At 35.7% G+C, this 19,021-nt stretch overlaps 1 protein-coding gene across 5 annotated transcripts in view; it reads right to left on the reverse strand.

Moving 5' to 3' along the window:
• The window catches only part of DNM1L (dynamin 1 like), a 65,599-nt gene that overhangs the window by 10,561 nt on the left and 36,017 nt on the right, over window positions 1-19,021 (reverse strand). For all 5 annotated transcript variants that reach the window (XM_065939432.1, XM_065939406.1, XM_065939399.1 and 2 more), the window contains 10 exons: window positions 18,146-18,192; window positions 17,672-17,743; window positions 16,340-16,426; window positions 9,042-9,204; window positions 8,529-8,649; window positions 5,047-5,178; window positions 3,653-3,859; window positions 589-709; window positions 345-500; window positions 3-92 (listed from right to left, as the gene is read on the reverse strand). In XM_065939432.1, the coding sequence (XP_065795504.1) occupies window positions 3-92; window positions 345-500; window positions 589-709; window positions 3,653-3,859; window positions 5,047-5,178; window positions 8,529-8,649; window positions 9,042-9,204; window positions 16,340-16,426; window positions 17,672-17,743; window positions 18,146-18,192 (1,196 nt within the window). The remainder of the gene's footprint in view (window positions 1-2; window positions 93-344; window positions 501-588; window positions 710-3,652; window positions 3,860-5,046; window positions 5,179-8,528; window positions 8,650-9,041; window positions 9,205-16,339; window positions 16,427-17,671; window positions 17,744-18,145; window positions 18,193-19,021) is intronic.

The raw sequence follows: 19,021 nt of genomic DNA on the forward strand, positions 1-19,021 counted from the left end.
ACCATTTCATTTGTAACAGGCAACCGTTTACGAAGAAGACAAGTCACTACTTCAACTATGGCATCATGAAGTTTAGGGAACCGCAACAACTCCTATATATGATGGAAGTAAGAAACAGTCTGTTTGGTTTGAAGGAAAATTAATCACTGAAATACTAAACCAGATTTGGAAGCTATATTTAATTATATATATTTAACTATATATAAGTGATATCAAATATCACTTTTAGATAAGAAACTAAAATTTTAACTTTTAGTCCATCTTCTATATTTCCTCCTGTCCCTTGAAACTATCACCTCATGTCTTTTACTACTTAATCAGAAACCTGTTACATTTCTCAATACCTGTGTACTGTAATTGCTACAGTGCTGAATGATCCTTTGCATTTCTTCATGAACCAGTTCCACACAACGGAGGCTGGGCTCTTCCAGACGTTTAATCTGCCGTTTGACCAGTAACTCAAATGAAACTTCAGGCACAAACAAAGCAGGACGAGGACCCTAAAAAGATACAATCATGAGCTCTTAATGGATTAAAAAATAATCTTTAACCTCATTTCAAAAAATTCTAAAAGTTAAGCATACTCACAGTTGCATTTCTAATGGCAGTCAAAATGTCAATAGTGTTAAGGCCACCGAGAGGGTCAACAGATTCTAAGGTTCGCCCAAAAGTCTCATGGAAAATATAACATATTCGAGCACCCCCACATCTGAAAGGCAATGAAATATATGATTTCTAGTATTACTAAAAGGGAAAGACCCTACAAACTAGAAGTCTTTCTGTAAGCATTAAGATGATAGACAACTACATTTAGACCATTTCCATGTATTCTCAACTGTTATGAACCAATTTCTCTAATCTTTTTAATGGGGAAAGGGGTCATTTCACAAAAGGCATTCATATATGCATGTGCACGTGCGCACACACAGAGTAAATTGTTCTGTCAGAAAACATCAGTTAACTAATAACGACTAAACATTTTTCTCTGCTCTAGTTTTCAACTAGACGACATGCTCCTTAAGGATAAGAAAAGTATCCTACTAATTTCTATTTATTCACAATCTAGAGTAGAGATCAGCAAACTTTTTCTATGAAAGGCCAATTAAATATTTTTAGACTTTTCAGGCCTCTGTCACAACTTGCCAATTCTGCCATTGAGCACAAAAGCAACCACAGACTGTATGTAAACAAATAAGCATAGCTATGTTCCTGTAAACTTACACACGCTAAAATTTGAACTTTACATATACACTACATAAAAAATTCTTTGAATTTTTTTAAACTATTTAAAAAATGTAAAAATGATACTTAGTCAATGGGCTTATCCCTGCTTTAAACAAATTAAATCTCTACGCCTACATACTGGATACCTTGTGTTTCCTGTCTTAATGACTAGAAATCCTGGTATTATCTTTTATTTTTTTTTTTGTCTTTTATTTTATTCATGTAAGTCCAGTTGAAACTTTACAAATATGGTATATCCCCCAAATCATTCATTCTTCTCTATTTTAACCATCACTATTCACTACTTTCTTAACAGTAGCCTAGGCAGAAGGTACCAGTCTAACATTATACTAAGTGAAATAACCCAGACAGAAAAGGACAAATATTGTATGGTTTTCCTTATATGAAATATCTAGAATAGGGAAATTCACCTAGACAGAAAGTAAGTCAGAGGTTACCATGGGCTAGGAGAAGAGAGGAAGACAAATACCACTGTTTATTTGATACAGAGTTTTTGTTGGGATGATGAAAAATCTTGGAAATAGATACTATTGATGGTTGTACAATATTGTGAATATACTTGGTAGTACGTATGATACTTTAAAATAGTTAAAATTACCAGTAACTAGTCTCTCTGCCTCCAACCTTTACCTTCTCCAAATAGTTTGCATAATAACCAGAATTACCCTTCTAAAGTAGGGAACTCCTGTGACCAAAAATGTTTTCATTTTTTTAATAGTAGGAAGCTCTTCAAATTCTGACACATTACACTTTCCACAGTCTTGTTCTTCTTAGACACCTTTCCTGCCTTACTTCCTGTTACATCCCATCACTGTACGTGCCATTCTCCAAATTCGTCCTGCACTATTCTCTGCTGTTCCAAAGCCTAAAATACCCTTCTGCTTACTGCCTTCCCCATATTCTATTGACAGCCCAACCCAAATGCATTCCTAACTATGGAGCTCTCCCAATCCTTGAAAGAGATATAAATGATCTCTCTTCAATGTTCTAATGAGGCTTGATTAAATAATTACAAAGATATAAATATTCTATGGAGTTAACTCACACAGAAGGCTACCAGGGTCACATGAAAGTACACAGAACTGTACACCAACACACACATGAAGTGTAACTGGTGAAATCTGAATAAACTTCGTGGATTGTACCAATGTCCATTTTCTTGCTTTGTTATTGTACTACAGATATGCGGGATGTCAACGCTGGGGGAGGTGGGGTGAAGGGTGAATGGAACCTCTCTGTATATTTATCTGCAACTTGCTAGAAATCTATAGTTATTTTTCAAAATTAAAAGGCTTTTTAAAGGTGAGAGTTCAGAGAAATATATTCTTATATATTGCTACTAGTAATACAATACAATCTACTACTAACATGCCAGGTGGCACTAGCGGTAAAGAGCCTGCCTGCCAATACAGGAGGATGTTACAGAACTCCTAACATGTTGGAGGACGTTAGAGATCAAGGTTTTATCCCTGGGTCATGATGATCCCCTGGAGGGAGGCATGGCAACCCACTCCAGTATTGTTGCCTGGAGAATCCCATGGACAGAGGAGCCTGGTGGACTACAGTCCACAGAGTCGCAAAGAGCCAGACACGACTGAAGCCACTTAGCATGCACTACTAATATAGCAATGATAAGAGACTTTGAGGATGTGATATACCTTTTGATCTAGTAATTCTACTTCTAGAAATTTACCCTAAGGATTAACTTGGATACATGCTCCAAAGATAGTCCATCACAACATTGTATATATTTGTATATAACTGAAAGCAAACTACCAAGAGTAGGGGACTAATTGAACAAATAAGAGTATATGTCTAAAAAGTAAAATACTATATAAACCTTAAGGTTGAAAATACAAATATGCAACTTCTACTGGCTGTTTGTGACAAGTTGATTTAAAGAAATGATTCTGTAGTATCTGATTTTTAAAGATGTGTATTATAGGCATTTATATGTTCTATAAATATATAGAAAAATGTCTAGATTAATGCCAAAGTAATAGGGATTATTTCTGGATGATGGAATTGAAAGTAATTTTATCCTTATACTTTACTCTTTTTCCTTATCTGCATTTTTTTAGTTTTTCATGAACAATGTTGTTGTCCATATTAAAGAAACAAACTCTCTTAAATTAGAAAATGTTATACTTACCAATTAAAGTCTTGTTTTTAAAAAAAAAACACCTGAATGTTTACCATGTTTTACATATTTTTACATACTTTATAAGGCATTTTACATACATATCAAATATCGTTCATAATTTCTACAAAATTATATTCCTGTTTTACAGATAATAAATCATAATCAGATAATCTCAAAGTCACTGTAACAAAAGATGTTTATCTTTCTTCTTTATCTAACCTAGCAATCCAGGTAGCCAAATCCATAGAGAAATTTCTTACTTACAGCTCTGAAGTTTCAATGTATTTTGCAGTTCCTTCAATAGTATTACAATATTCTGTGGCAAATTTGGTAATAAGCTGGAGTAAAGTAGCACTTTTATCATCCACAGGTTCACCATAGCTATTTAGAAGAGACTGATATTGAGCAGCTAGAACATTTATTCTCGTTTTCAACTCTGGTAAGCAATCTCTGATGTGATGCATCAGTAACCTAACAAAGATTAGAAAGGAAGAATTTTAAAGTAAAATTGTGTATTTTGAAGATCCAAGGAGCTCAAATTTTAAAAATGCAAATAATGGGGAAACCTGTCAAACAACTTGTCTTGGCAGGAAATAATGCAATTTTAGAATAGACGTAAATACTTAGTCTGAAAAAAAAAATGACAGGAAGGAAACTGTCTTGTTAAAATGCCTTTTAAATTGCCTTCAATCCAATAAATGGTAACAACTGCTAGAGAATCAAATATAAATTTAAAAAATTTTTTCTCTATTACAGCAATTACCTTAAAGGAAGTTAGCTACACAATCTAATTATACCTACATTATTTTGGTCTCAGCACAGTGAAAATCAATCTTGTTAAAATCCATGTCCATCCACTTTTTATTTATTTAGGGAATAACCAAAGACACAGACATGATTTAGCAACTGAATGACAACAACAGAAGGAAATAGCTTTCACTTAAGTTGTGTATAAATCATCTAGAAAGTTCTTCTAATTCTTTGAATGATCTAATACCATCAGTGGATATTAAGAATTCAAAGGGAAAAAAAAAGAATTCAAGGTATACAGCTTACATTCTTTCTATGAACAGGACTAGAAGACATGCTAATTAGGACAAGATTATGTGAAAATTATATATTTTAATTCAGTTCTTGAAATACAAAATGGAAATGACATCAACTGCCATCTATTTCTATCATCAAAGTAGAATGACTGTAAATAATTTCATGGTTAATGTATTTTAAAAATCACTTGAGCATTCCTAGATTACATGATGATTTAATGCCAACTCCCTCAATAAAAGGGTTTCCCAGGTGGCACGCTAATGGTAAAGAAACCACCTGCTAATGCAGGAGATGCAAGAGACACAAGTTTGATCCCTGGGTTGGGAAGATCACTTGGAGAAAGGAATGGCAACACACTCCAACATTCCTGCCTGGAAAATTCCTGGACAGAGGAGCCTGGCAGTCTACAGTCCATGAGGCAGCCATGAGTCAGACATGACTGGGCACAGCTCAATAAAAATAAATACATTATAAGAACCTACTATACAAGAAACAAAAGTGAAATTTCATAGACAAGCACATTATAAAAATGTAAGGAATTGAAAATCAAAGGTCTGAGATACCTACTGGCAAACCAAAAACATCTCATTTTCCTAAAGGTAAAATGTTACCTGTTTAAAGTCCGGGCAAGATACTTTGTTCCGTTTCTATTAGCCAGAGATGGGTATTTCTTTTGAAGGAAAGCATATTCATCACGGATTGAGTCAGTTACACTCTTCTTATTGTTAATATCTAGCTGACTCCTAAGGTTGAAAAAATAACAAAACTGTTTCAACTGAAGTAAAATGAGGTACTAAGTGCTTTGGCAACATCCACTGGATCATGGAAAAAGCAAGAGTTCCAGAAAAACATCTGTTTCTGCTTTATTGACTATGCCAAAGCCTTTGACTGTGTGGATCACCACAAACTGGAAAATTCTGAAAGAGATGGGAATACCAGAACACCTGACCTGCCTCTTGAGAAATATGTATGCAGTTCAAGAAGCAACCGTTAGAACTATACGTGGAACAACAAACTGGTTCCAAATAGGAAAAGGAGTATGTCAAGGCTATATATTGTCACCCTGCTTATTTAACTTATATGCAGAGTACATCATGAGAAATGCTAGGCTGGATGAAACACAAGCTGGAATAAAGATTGCTGGGAAAAATATCAATAACCTCAGATATGCAGATGACACCACCCCTATGACAGAAAGTGAAGAACTAAAGAGCCTCTTAATGAAAGTGAAAGAGGAGGGTAAAAAAGTTGGCTTAAAATTCAACACTGAGAAAACTAAGATCATGGCATCCAGTCCCATCACTTCATGGGAAATAGATGGGGAAGCAGTGGCGGACTGTGTTTTTTTGGGCTCCAAAATCACTGCAGATGGTGACTGCAGCCATGAAATTAAAAGACGCTTACTCCTTGGGAGGAAAGTTATGATAACCTGGACAGCATATTAAAAAGCAGAGACATTACTTTGCCAACAAAGGTCCGTCTAGTCAAGGCTATGGTTTTTCCAGTAGTCATGTATGGATGTAAGAGTTGGACTATGAAGAAAGCTGAGTGCCGAAGAATTGATGCTTTTGAACTGTGGTGTTGGAGAAGACTCTTGAGAGTCCCTTGGATTGCAAGGAGATCCAACCAGTCCATCCTAAAGGAAATCAGTACTGAATATGCATTAGAAGGATCGATGCTGAAGCTAAAACTCCAATACTTTGGCTACCTGATGTGAAGAGCTGACTCATTTGAAAAGACCCTGATGCTGGGAAAGATTGAAGGCAGAAGGGGACGACAGAGGATGAGACTGTGGGATGGCCATCACCGACTCAATGGACATGAGTTTGGGTAAACTCTGGGAGTTGGTGATGGACAGGAAGGCCTGGTGTGCTGCAGTGTGGGGGGTCGCAAAGAGCCAGACACGACTGAGCAACTGAACTGAACTGAAGTAGTTTGGATGGTGAGGAGGTTAACAATGATAGCCTAAAATTAATGATGGTGGCACCAGGAACTGTCTATAATGCTTGACGTGAACTGTTTCATTTAATTCTCACAACAATTCCATGCAATAGGTATTGTCTCATTTTATAACAAAGTAAGGAAGGCCCAGAGAGATTAATTTATCCAAGGTCACATATTAAGTAATTCAGCCAAGATTCAAACTGTGTGACTTTTAAGTAAGCAATATTTGAATAACATAGACCACATTATTACCATTAACCACAGTCAAAAGCAGTACTCTTAAGTAACAGGTAAAAATATATGTCTTAATCAACTGTGTATTTTATCCATGGACAAGAAACTAAATTGGAGAGTAGCCATCTACAAATACACTTTTATAACACTTGCTTGCCTTGAAAAGAGATAATGGGAATTAAAAAAAGAGCAGGGGTGAGGGAGAAAGACGTGTGATTAGAAGCAGACAAGTATGAAGACATCAGTGAGTAACGTTTTCATTTTAAAAGGTTTGAGACCAAAGATGTCAGGAATCATTTAACCCCACATTACACCTAGTTTGTGGATGAACTGGGAGTAGAACCCAGACCTCATGACAGTTTCAGTGCTTCCTATTTTATAAAAGTTTTGGACTAAGATCTTAATTTGAATCTGGCTCTGCTTCCACCAGCCATGTGACTTTGGTAAATGTATCATTTAGTAAGTTTCCTGATTGTAAAACAGACTAAAATAATAGCTCTCCGGTATGTTGGGAAGGTTCAAAGAGATACCATTTGCAAATTTCTCACAGCAGAGTGGCTAAAACATAAGCAGACACTCAATAGTAATTAGTTTCCTGTCCATAATTTTTAATTTGAGCTACCTTTAGGTATTATTCAGTTCAGTTCAGTTCAGTTCAGTCATTCAGTCGTGTCCAACTCCTTGCAACCCCATGAATCACAGCACGCCAGGCCTCCCTGTCCATCCCCAACTCCCGGAGTTCATTCAAACTCATGTCCATCGAGTCGGTGATGCCTCCAGTCATCTCATCCTCTATCGTCCCCTTCTCCTCCTGCCCCCAATCCCTCCCAGCATCAGGGTTTTTTCCAATGAGTCAATTCTTCACATGAGGTGGCCAAAGTATTGGAGTTTCAGCTTCAGCATCAGTCCTTCCAATGAACACCCAGGACAATCTTTAGGATGGACTGGTTGGATCTCCTTGCAGTCCAAGGGACTCTCAAGAGTCTTCTCCAACACCACAGTTCAAAAGCATCAATTCTTCAGTGCTCAGGCTTCGTTACAGTCCAATTCTCACATCCATATACAACTACTGGAAAAATCATACCCTTGACTAGATGGACCTTTGTTGGCAAAGTAATATCTCTACTTTTTAATATGCTGTCTAGGTTGGTCATAACTTTTCTCCCAAGGAGTAAGCATCTTTTAATTTCATGGCTGCAATCACCATCTGCAGTGATCTTGGAGCCCAAAAAAATAAAGTCTGACACTGTTTCCACTGTTTCCCCATCTATTTCCCATGAAGTGATGAGACCAGAAGCCATGATCTTAGTTTTCTGAATGTTGAGCTTTAAGCCAACTTTTTCACTCTCCTCTTCCACTTTCATCAAGAGACTTTTTAGTTCCTCTTCACTTTCTGCCATAAGGGTGGTGTCATCTGCATATCTGAGGTTATTGATATTTCTCCCAGCAAAATTAGGTATTATTAGGATACCTTTAATAAAATGTCTCCCAAGTCACATCCCAGCAATTGCGTAGCATCATTAATGCTAGGGGTTACATTGATCTATTAAAATACTACCACCTTAAAAATCTCTTTCTTGACTGGATGTAAACTAAATACTTTTTTCTAATACATGAGTTTTCTAATACCGAGTGCCCTCATCATACATAATAGACAGGGATTTGTTTTTTTTTAAGCCTAGCCATTAAAGTTTTTCAATTTTGTGACACTGCTTACTTCATAAACATTTTCTCTTTAAAAGTATCTACAGGAGGTTTTAGTGAATCTCTTTTCTTCCTTTAGAGCAACGAATTCTTTTAACAATACCAAGATTATAGTAAAAGGGGAAAATATAGGGACACTATCACATTTCAGACTGAATCAAAAACTTTAGGTTTGCTTTGAAATGAGAACACTGCGATCTTGATTGCTCACCTGTTAACTACTCCAATTATTCCCAGTTTGACTGGTATAACCCTTCCCATCAATACATCCATGGCATCAGTACCCGCATCCATGAGATCAAGTTTAGTGATTACAGCTAGGGTTCTGCGACCTGATAAATGCAAAAAAGAAAAGAAATGACCCATTAAATTAAGCTTTTAAGTATTAAGAAAGGAAAATCCTAATCTATAATCCCACCTAATGTTATCTCTGCCAACATTTTGTTAATGTTTTTCTAACCTTTGCTTACAAATATTTTTTTAAAACTAATTTTAATCATGTTTAATTTTAAAATTTTTTCATATATAATTTTTATTAGCTATTTTTGCCTAGCCTATATAGCAGTTTATCCATTTCCATCAAAATTTCTATTTGATACTATGAGTAAAATAGAAAAGCATTACTAGCTAGACATACTCCTTTAAAAATTAAAAACACCTCTCTTGAAGGCAGATTCACCTCTGTTAACCAAGCATCTCATTAAAAATTTATATCCATCCTTACCATCTGGATCTACCTCTCTTGAAATTTTCAGTGCCTCTGATGTTGCCATATCTGTATTAGCAGCAGTGACAGCGAGGATAATGGAATTTGGATTACTGATGAACCGAAGAATGAGCTCTCTGATTTGAAGCTCAATATCTTTAGGTTGATCACCTACAGGCACCTGAACAAAACAGAGATGATCAAGGAACAGGTAATAAAAATCAACTCAGCTTTTTCCCCTCATTTAATCCACAGAATATAGGTGTTACTCCATTTACAGATAAATAAAATGAATTTATATACTTCAGTGTTCATACAAATTTGGTAATATGTATAAGTCTCAAAATGTAACTCCTGCAAATATTAAACGTCTACCATGTTAAGGATTGGTCAGTGTTAACTGTCTAGAGACAAATTCATTCATTCACTCAATTAGCAAATATTTATTGACAACCTACTATATTTCAGGTACTATTCCATATATCAGATTATATCACAGTAGTGAATAAACAAAGACCAAATTTCCTGCCTTCACTGACTTTTAGTGATAAAAAGGAGGTAATAAACACTTTATATACATAGTATCTAGGTGTTGGTAAGACTATGGAAAAAATAAAGACCAGGAGGCTAAGGAATACTTAGGTTAAAGCTTATACTTTAAACTATTATTTTAAACTGGATTATGCTTTTAAATTGAGTAATCAGGGAGACCTCACCCAGACAATGACATTTAAGAGAATGACTGCAGAATGAAAGAGAGAAGGGAGAGGTACAGGCAGCTATCTGGGGGATGAACATTTGAACAAAATGGCAGAAGACTGACTGGGGCAAAAGGAATAAGAAGAGTAATAAGAGACAGATCAAGGAGGTACTTTCGATCTCTATAAAAACAAAAGCTTTTACTCTGAGTGAAATGGGAAGCCTCTAGAAAGATTCTGAGCCAAGGAATGACAAAATCTTATTTTCACTTTAACAGTATCACTCTGGCTGCTTAGTTAATAAATTATGAGGAAGACCGTTTAGGAGACTATGGTGGTAATCCATCTGAGATGACAGTGGCTAGCTCAGGATGGTAGCTATAAATTTTTAAGACATGACAGAGTCCCAGATATACAGGCACAGTTTGTTTTATTGCATTTTTCAGATTTTGCATTTTTTTACATATTGAAGGTTTGTGTCAACAAGAAAGTCTATTGGAGCCAATTTTTCCAATAGCATTTGCTCACTCTGTGCCTCTGTATCACATTTTAGTAGTTCTTAAAATATTTCAAACCCTCCACCAGCAGAAAGATGATATCCAACTCACTGAAGGTGAGATGGTTAGCATTTTTTTTAGAAATAAAGTATGTTTTAATTAAGGTATGTACATTGCTTTATTAGACATAATGCTGTTACACACCTAACAGACCAGAGTACAGCTGACCCTTGAGTAACACTGACCCCTTCATGTGCTTGAAAATCTGCTTTTGACTCCCCAAAAACTTAACTACAAACATCCTCCTGTTGACTAGAAGCCTTATACCAGCAATAGGCAATAACATATATTTTATATGTATTATATACTGTATTCTTATAATAAAGCTAAAGAAAATGTTTGTAAGAAAACTGTAAGGAAAATACATTTACAGTACTGTACTCTGTCAGTACTTAAGTTTATGTCATCTGTTTACAAGATGTCTTATCTGTCAGTACCTGCATCAATACTGTCTTATGATACAAAACACTGTTGTTATACAGAAGATAATGTGAAAGAGAAATTCATATTTAAAGCTATAACAATTCATGCATTGATAATGAAGTAGCAAGAAGACTGTTTTATGATAGCCTAGTATAATTGAAATGATTGCTTCATAGTAGCCTAGAGTATGTAGCGAAGAGTGAATCATTATAAAATGTTTATAGATTCCAATGTTGAAGTCATATTCATAACACCACACAGAAACCAATTACCTGTGATGATGGGCTGACACGCAATTTCTCCAATTACAAGTGAAGGCATAGTGTACAGTAAAATAATTCTTTGAAAGCAAAGTTACAAAACAGAAAAAAAAAGAAAACCTAACACATTATTAATTTTATATTAAATGTCCCTCCCATTATGCCTATGTAGGGTTTTCCTGGTGGTTCAGACAGTAAAGAATCCACCTGCAATGCAGGAGACCTGGTTTGATCCCTGGGTTCTGACGATCCCCTGGAGAAGGGCATGGCAACCCGCTCTAGCATTCTTGCCTGGAGAATCCCCATGGACAGAGGAGCCTGGCGGGCTACAGTCCATTGGGTTGCAAAGAGTCAGATGCAACTGAGCGACTAAGCACATCCCTATGTAAGGATAGGATATTCACTTCAATACAAGTCTTGTACATGATGTTCTATATGAGTACACAGGCGATGATAAAGATGACATAAAAACATACAGTTCTTGCCATATAGTTACTAGATTTCACAAGAAGACACATACAACAGAATGCACGATTATTTGCTATTTGTTAAGTGGAAGTGGATCACCCTCGTCTTCACATCAAGTAGATAAAAGAAGAAAAGGAGCTGGTCTTGCTGTCTCAGGAGTAGCAGTGGAGGAGGCCAAAGGGGAGGCAGGAGAGGTAGGCACACTCAGTGTAACTTGATGGAAATACATCATAATTTCTGTCTGATACTTTTTTTTTTCACTCCAAAAATGTTTCTGTATGGTTCCATTCCTTCTTCAACCAAATCAAAAGTAGTCTTGAGTAACTGTGACTTTTCTCACAAAGTGCTTACTGTCGTTATGTTTTCCAGTACAGTTTCTTTTAAATCTTCTTTCCCACCATATGGGCTTCCTAGGTGGCTTAGCAGTAAAGAATCTGCTTGCAATGCAGGAGACACTGGTTCGATCCCTCAATCAGGAAGGTGCCCTGGAAGAGGGAATGGAAACCCACTCCAGTATCGTTGCCTGAAGTATCCTATGTACAAAGGAGCCTGGTAGGCTACAGTCTATAAGGTCACAAAGAGTTGGACATGACTGAAGTGACTAACCACACATGCACCCCCCTCATCTGGCACTGTTTCAGAAGCACTCATCTCCATCAAGTCACCCTCTGTTAATTCCTCTCACATAGTGTCTACTTTAGCTCTTGGATTTCTACGAGATCCATATCTTGAAAGCCTTCACCCATCTAACCCACTTTTTCTTTTTTGGTCATGTCCACAGTCACTTTTATGATTTCCTTGATTGGCTCTGTTGTAAATCCTGAAGTCATACACAGCATCTGGACACAGCTTTCTCCAGCAGGAATTTATTATTTCAGGCTTCATGGCTTTTTTAACAACAACATCTTCAATAGTGTAATCCTTTCCAGACTTTTCATGCTGTTCTCTCTATCAGGGTTCTCTTCCATAGGAATGACAATCCTTTCCATACAGTTCCATATGTAGTGAGCCTTAAAGGTCCATATGACCCCCTGATTTACAGGGGAATAAGGAACAATGTGTTTGGGGGCAAGTAGAGCACTTCAACACCTGTGGCCTGGAGCACTGTCTAATATCAAAAGAACTTTAAGTCAGTCCATTACTGGAAAGGTACTTCCTGACTTCAGGGACAAAGCATTGATGGAACCAATCCAGAAAAAGGGTTATGTGTGTCCAGGCCTTCTTGGTGAGCAACCAAAAGACTGGCAGCTGGTGTTTAATCTTTTGCCTTCAAGGATCGAGGGTTAGCAGCTTTATAGATAAGGGCAGTCGCAATCATAAACCCCCTGCATTTGCACGGAATAGTAGAGCTGGCCTATCCCTTCCTTTTTTGAATTCTGGTGTTCACTTCTCTTCCTTACTAATAAATGTCCTTTGTGGCATTTTTTTCCCCCAGAATAGGGCACTTTCATCTGCAATAACATTAAAAACCTGTTCAGGCAGCTATCCTTTCTCCTTAATGATTTTCTTAATGGCATCTGAGAACTCATCTGCTGCCTCCTATTAACTTGACTTTTTTTAAGCAAAACTTTCTAAAATTATCAAACTATCCTTTGCTGGTAATATATAATCCAGCTTTAGATCATTCACTTTCCTGTTGCTTTAAGTTGTCATATATTGAATATGTTTTTTCTCAAATCATGTTAGTCTACAGATATGCTTTTCCTATAGAAATCCTGTACCCAGATAAAAACTGAAATTTCAATAAAAAGGCATTTAACATAAAGTGCAAGGTTTTCATGCCTGCTGGCATACCTGCAGCATTGCTTTCATGAATTTCCTTTTTTTCCCCCCAATGCTTAAGCTGGATTCATTTATCTTGAAATGGTGGGCAACCATAGCTGGAGACCTCAATCTACAGACAGAGTACATCAAGCATTTTAACTTCTTGTAATGTCATGACTTCTCTCTGCTTGTTGGGAGCACTTCCAACATCACTAGTGGCACTTCATATGGGTCTCATGGTGTTATTCAGGGTATACAGTATTATACTAAACACGATGAAAAAATGCAAAAACCTCAGTTCAGTTCAGTTCAGTCATTCAGTCACGTCTGACTTGTTGTGACCCCATGGACTGCAACACCCCAGGCTTCCCTGTCCATTACCAACTCCCAGAGCTTGCTCAAACTTACATCCTTCGAGTCAGTGATAGCATCGAATGATTTTACCCTCTGTCGTCCCCTTCTCCTCCTGCCTTCAATCTTTCCTGGCATCACGGTCTTTTCCAAGGAGTCAGTTCTTTGCATCAGGTAGCCAAAGTATTGGAGTTTCAACTTCAGCATCAGCCCTTCCAATGAATATTCAGGACTGATTTCCTTTAGGATTGACTGATTTAATCTCCTTGCAGCCCAAGGGACTCTCAAGAGTCCTCTACAACACCACAGTTCAAAAGAATCAGTTCTTCACCGTTCAGCTTTCCTTATAGTCCAACTCTCACATCTATACACGACTACTGGAAAAATCATAGCTTTGACTAGATGGACCTTTGTCGGCAAAGTAATGTCTCTGCTTATTAATATGCCATCTAGGTTGGTCAGAGCTTTTCTTCCAAGGAACAAGCATTTTTTAATTTCATGGCTGCAGTCACCATCTGCAGTGATTTTGGAGCCCAAGAAAATAAAATCTGTCACTGTTTCCATTGTTTCCTCATCTATCTACCATGAAGTGATGGGACTGGAAGCCACAATCTTAATTTTTTGAATGTTGAGTTTTAAGCCTGCATTTTCACTCCCCTCTTTCACTTTCATCAAGAGGCTCTTCAGTTCCTCTTCGCTTTCTGCCACAAGGGTTGTGTCATCTGCATCTCTGAGATTATTGATATTTCTCCCAGCAATCTTGATTCCAGCTTGTGCTTCATCCAGCCCAACATTTCACATGATGTACTCTGCATATAAATTAAATAAGCAGGGTGACAGTATAAAGCCCGGACGTACTCCTTTCCCAATTTTGAACCAGTTCATTGTTCCATGTCTAGTTCTCACTGTTGCTTCTTGACCTACACACAAATTTCTCAGGAGGCAGGTAAGGTGGTTTGGTATTCCCATCTCTTTAAGAATTTTCCACAGTTTATTGTGATCCACACAGTCAAAGGCTTTGGTATAGTCAATAAAGCAGAAGTAGATGTTTTTTTGGAACTCTTGCTTTTTTCTATTATCCAACAGATGTTGGCAATTTGATCTCTGGTTCCTCTGCGTTTTCTAAATCCAGCTTGAACATCTGGAAGTTCTCGGTTCACGTATTGCTGAAGCCTGGCTTGGAGAATTTTGAGCATTACTTTACTAGTATATGAGATGAGTGCAATCGTGCGGTAGTTTGAGCATTCTTTGACACTGCCTTTCTTTGGAATTGAAATGGAAACTGACCTTTACCAGTCCTGTGGCCACTGCTGAGTTTTCCAAATTCCCTGACATATTGAGTGCATCATCTTTTAGGATTTGAAACAGCTCAACTGGAATTCCATCACCTCCACTAGCTTTGTTCTTAGTGGTGCTTCTTCCTAAGGCCCACTTGACTTCAGACTCCAGGATATCTGGCTCTAGGTAAGTATTTTACAGCATTACACTAAACATGATGAAAAACATGCAAGAACCTCAAGAGATCACATTTTACTGTGATATGCAAATTACTGAAGCAATGAACTACTGAGAGATGATTTCCATCACACAACATTTTGGGATACTCAACCACCTTGACTCAGTGCAACAGGAATAGAAGGTGGCTGTGAAATTATTACATTAGTACAGTATGTACTACAACCAATCTTATGCAGTTATGATTAAATACTGCATCTTCACATTTGTTTACATTTCTTTCTACTTAAAGCACCATGTACAGTCTTATGTCTATGGGTGTACGTTTTGATAAATTTTAACTTTTTACACTAGATTTGTGTATTAATTTTTATTAATCTTTTCCAGTTGTTCTAGGCTATGCAGTTGTCTGCAAGTTTTTTCAAATTGTTACAAATCTTGAAAAAATTTTCCAATATATTTATTGAAAAAAATTCACATATCACATATAAGTAGACCCATGTAGTTCAAACCCCTTGTTCAAGGGTCAATTGTATAGTATAAACATAACTTTTATATGCAATGGATAAACAAAAAAATTTGTATATTTGTTTTACTGCAATACTCACTTCACTGCAATATTCACTTACTGGGATGGTCTGGAACCAAATTTGAAATACCGCAATGTATGCCCATATTTTAAGTTAAGGAAAGCTAACAGGATTTGCTAACAGGGAAAGTACGGTAAAAGATAAGAAATGTCAAGGATGACTACAAACTTTTTGGCTAAGCAACTGGTACAACAGAGTTGCCATTTATTGAGATGGGGGAGACTATAGAAAGACCAAGTCAGGTTGAGGGACAGATCAGGCATTTGGTATTAGACACATCATGTTTTAAATTCAGACATGTATACATCAAGTAGACATACAAGATGAATATGTAAGCTGGAAATATTTGAATGTGGTCAGCATACAGATACTCATATTAAAAATCATAAGACTGGATGAAATCATCAAGAGGTTAAGTGTACACCCTTGACAAGAGGTCCAAAAATTGAGCTATGGGATACTCACTGTTTAGACATTGAGAAGATAAGTAATCAGCAAAAGAGACTGAGAAGGAGTGGCTGGTAAGATCAGAAATAATCCTCTAGAGTGTGGTGTCCCGGAAGCTGAGTAAAGAAAAGTGTTTCAAGGAGAAAGGAGGGCTCAACTATGTCAAATGCTGCTAAAAGATCAAGATAATTGCAAAAAAAAAAAAAGGCTGATCATTCCATATGAGGTTAAGGAAAAACTATGTTGTTTATTCAAGTAAAAACAAACATGACCACATCCATAATGAGTAACAACTATTTTTACCTTGGTCATTCCTGGCAAATCCACAAGTGTCAGATTGACAACATTGGGTGAAAAAATCTTAAGATGAATTGGTTCAGGGCTTACTCCCTAAAAATAAATTTTCAAATATTATATTAAAATCACATTAAAATGTCAATGAAATAAAAATGCTAAAGTAAAACCTCATTTCAAGTATTATACATTAGATGCTTTTAAATATTAAACCATAATCTCTAAAACATTTCAATAATCAAAACCTAATGAAACATAGAAAACAAGGCAGCCTGCCATAGATTATAATCCTATCCAACCTTATACTATTAATATACACAATTTATTTCCTGTTATTTCACATTCTTTTCTCCTGATTCTCAGAGATAACCTTTCTTAAATATGTTTAATAGACTCAGTGCTGAACAAAAGAACAATGTATTACTATCCGAATTTATGAGGTTCTTGAATTCAGAGTGAGACACAGGTAACAAGTAATCCAAATCAGGGAACTATGGCAGCAGTAACTAAAAGATAACCTACCCAGAGTTCAATAATAAATCTTAGTCAATCACTCAAACAGAGATAAATATCTTGAATAGACATAAAGAAATTAACATGGCTCCAAAAAATGCCTTTGGGTCAGGAAAACCTTTCCAACACAGTATCCAGCAGATAAAAAGACTCAATAAATATTTTTTTTAATATTAGTACTCAGCTCAGGCCCAGTTGTGCAATTAAATGTACCCATTCAAGAATGGAGGTAACAACACAAAGGGAAGAGAACAGAAAGGTAGTAAGAATAAAGAAAGAAGACAGAGAAAATAGAAGCATTTAAAGAAGGCAGTGACAGTACCTCATTTAAATGTGCCTCATTTACCATACAATGGTATCTGAGACATCTAATTTAAATTCTCATAATCTTAGAAAACAATTCACTTGTTAACATTACTTTTCATTTTCACTGAAAAAAAAAAAAAAAAAACAACCTTGCTTTGCCTCTCTTTGCTTTCATAAGTAAATCTCGACTTACTCAGGTAAGAAAAAGAGCTCTTCAAAATAAATGTATCTCGTAAGTTATATATTGCTTCTTGAGTTAGAGTACAATCAATCCAGCAGAAAAAAATATAACTGTAGGAAGTATTAAATTGAAAAACTATATGATAAAGTGATATATACAAGATCAAGAATAAACATCTAAATGAAATACCTGTTTGTATATGAAAGCTCTAAGAAATAAAAGTGGTTTTATATGAAGTTTCTATATATTTGAGAAAATACTCCACTAGCTTAAAAGACCAGAATGCTCTTAATGATAAATTTACTGATGGTTATACTTTCCAGCTCTAAAAAGATACCTACCTTATTATTTCCTGAAATCCTCTCTGTTTCATTTTCAATTTCTTGTCGAATTTCATCAAAATCTGTGTAAAGCTAAAAATTATTGAAACAAAAAAAAGTATTCAAAATAAGATTTTAAAAGTTCCTAAGAGGGCTTTGATAAATTTCAAGGATGTCTATGGATCTGCTTCAGAGAATTAGTAAACAAATTCTAATATACACAAACATCATTCTGAGCCAAAGTCAGAGTTTATATGAGTTTTTCAAAGCTCCTTGAGCCCACAACAGTTAAGAGTCTCCAAATTAGAGAGAATAAGGCTCAACTTAATGTTTTCCAAATAAACTACTATGGTTAGAAATGTTACTAAGATAAGATTTACTTTACAAGATAACAGTGCTACATTGCCAATCATAAGAAAACTAAATTATCAGTTACCTGTACCAAAAAAAATATTTTCAACATGTTACTTCTTCAACATGTTCTTTTATAATTACCTTATTTTTGGTGTGAAGAAATTTACCCCATTCTTCTGCTTCAACCCCTGGAAAGAGAGAAACTTCACTTATTGAAAACTATGGAAATTACCTTAGGAATCCAAAAAGACAGTACAATATTATTTGTTCCTACTTTCCCACTAACTATAAGTTAACTTATATTTGAAATCTAGATTTTAACTAATAAAACTGTTCACCTCTCCTCATATTGTAATAAAATATGTATACTTTTTTTTGTGGTATCTAAAACTTTTTATTTGAGCAAGTAGATATAAAGCGTATTTTAAAAAGACCTTAACCCATATATTAAATGACTCACTACAATTCTATAAAATGAATAACTCCTTCTAATTCATTATGTGTTCAGTTAAAACTGTTTCTTCCAAGAATCCTCTAAGAATTGGATTCCAAAAATCCAAGTATTTAGTATAATTTAGAGCAATGGCCAATTAAGTATTAGATTATATTTAATTCTTCATTTTCATCCAACCTGGTACCTGTCTTTCTCTTTTTCTTTTGAACTTTTTATTTTGTATTAGGGTACAGCCGATTAACAATGTTGTGATGTTTTCAGGTGAACAGAAAAGGGACTCAGCCATGCATATACTGTATATTTTATTTTTAAATATCTCACATATAAAAGCAATTTTATCTGATGAAAATACTCAAGCTAATGGCTAAAAGAAGAACACTTATGAATCATACTGAATAATAATGCAAAAAGCATATATTATAGACTTACACACATAACTCAAGGTAAAAATTTGCAACATGTCAACAAGAGTTAACTTTTTGTTCTGTTTTCTCATTTTTCATTTTAATTCAGTTTACTGTTGGCAACCCATAAAGTCACAATTTTCTGTTACTTTAAAGAGC

Source organism: Muntiacus reevesi, chromosome 1 (genome assembly GCF_963930625.1).
Source record: "Muntiacus reevesi chromosome 1, mMunRee1.1, whole genome shotgun sequence".
Classification (NCBI taxonomy): domain Eukaryota; kingdom Metazoa; phylum Chordata; class Mammalia; order Artiodactyla; family Cervidae; genus Muntiacus; species Muntiacus reevesi.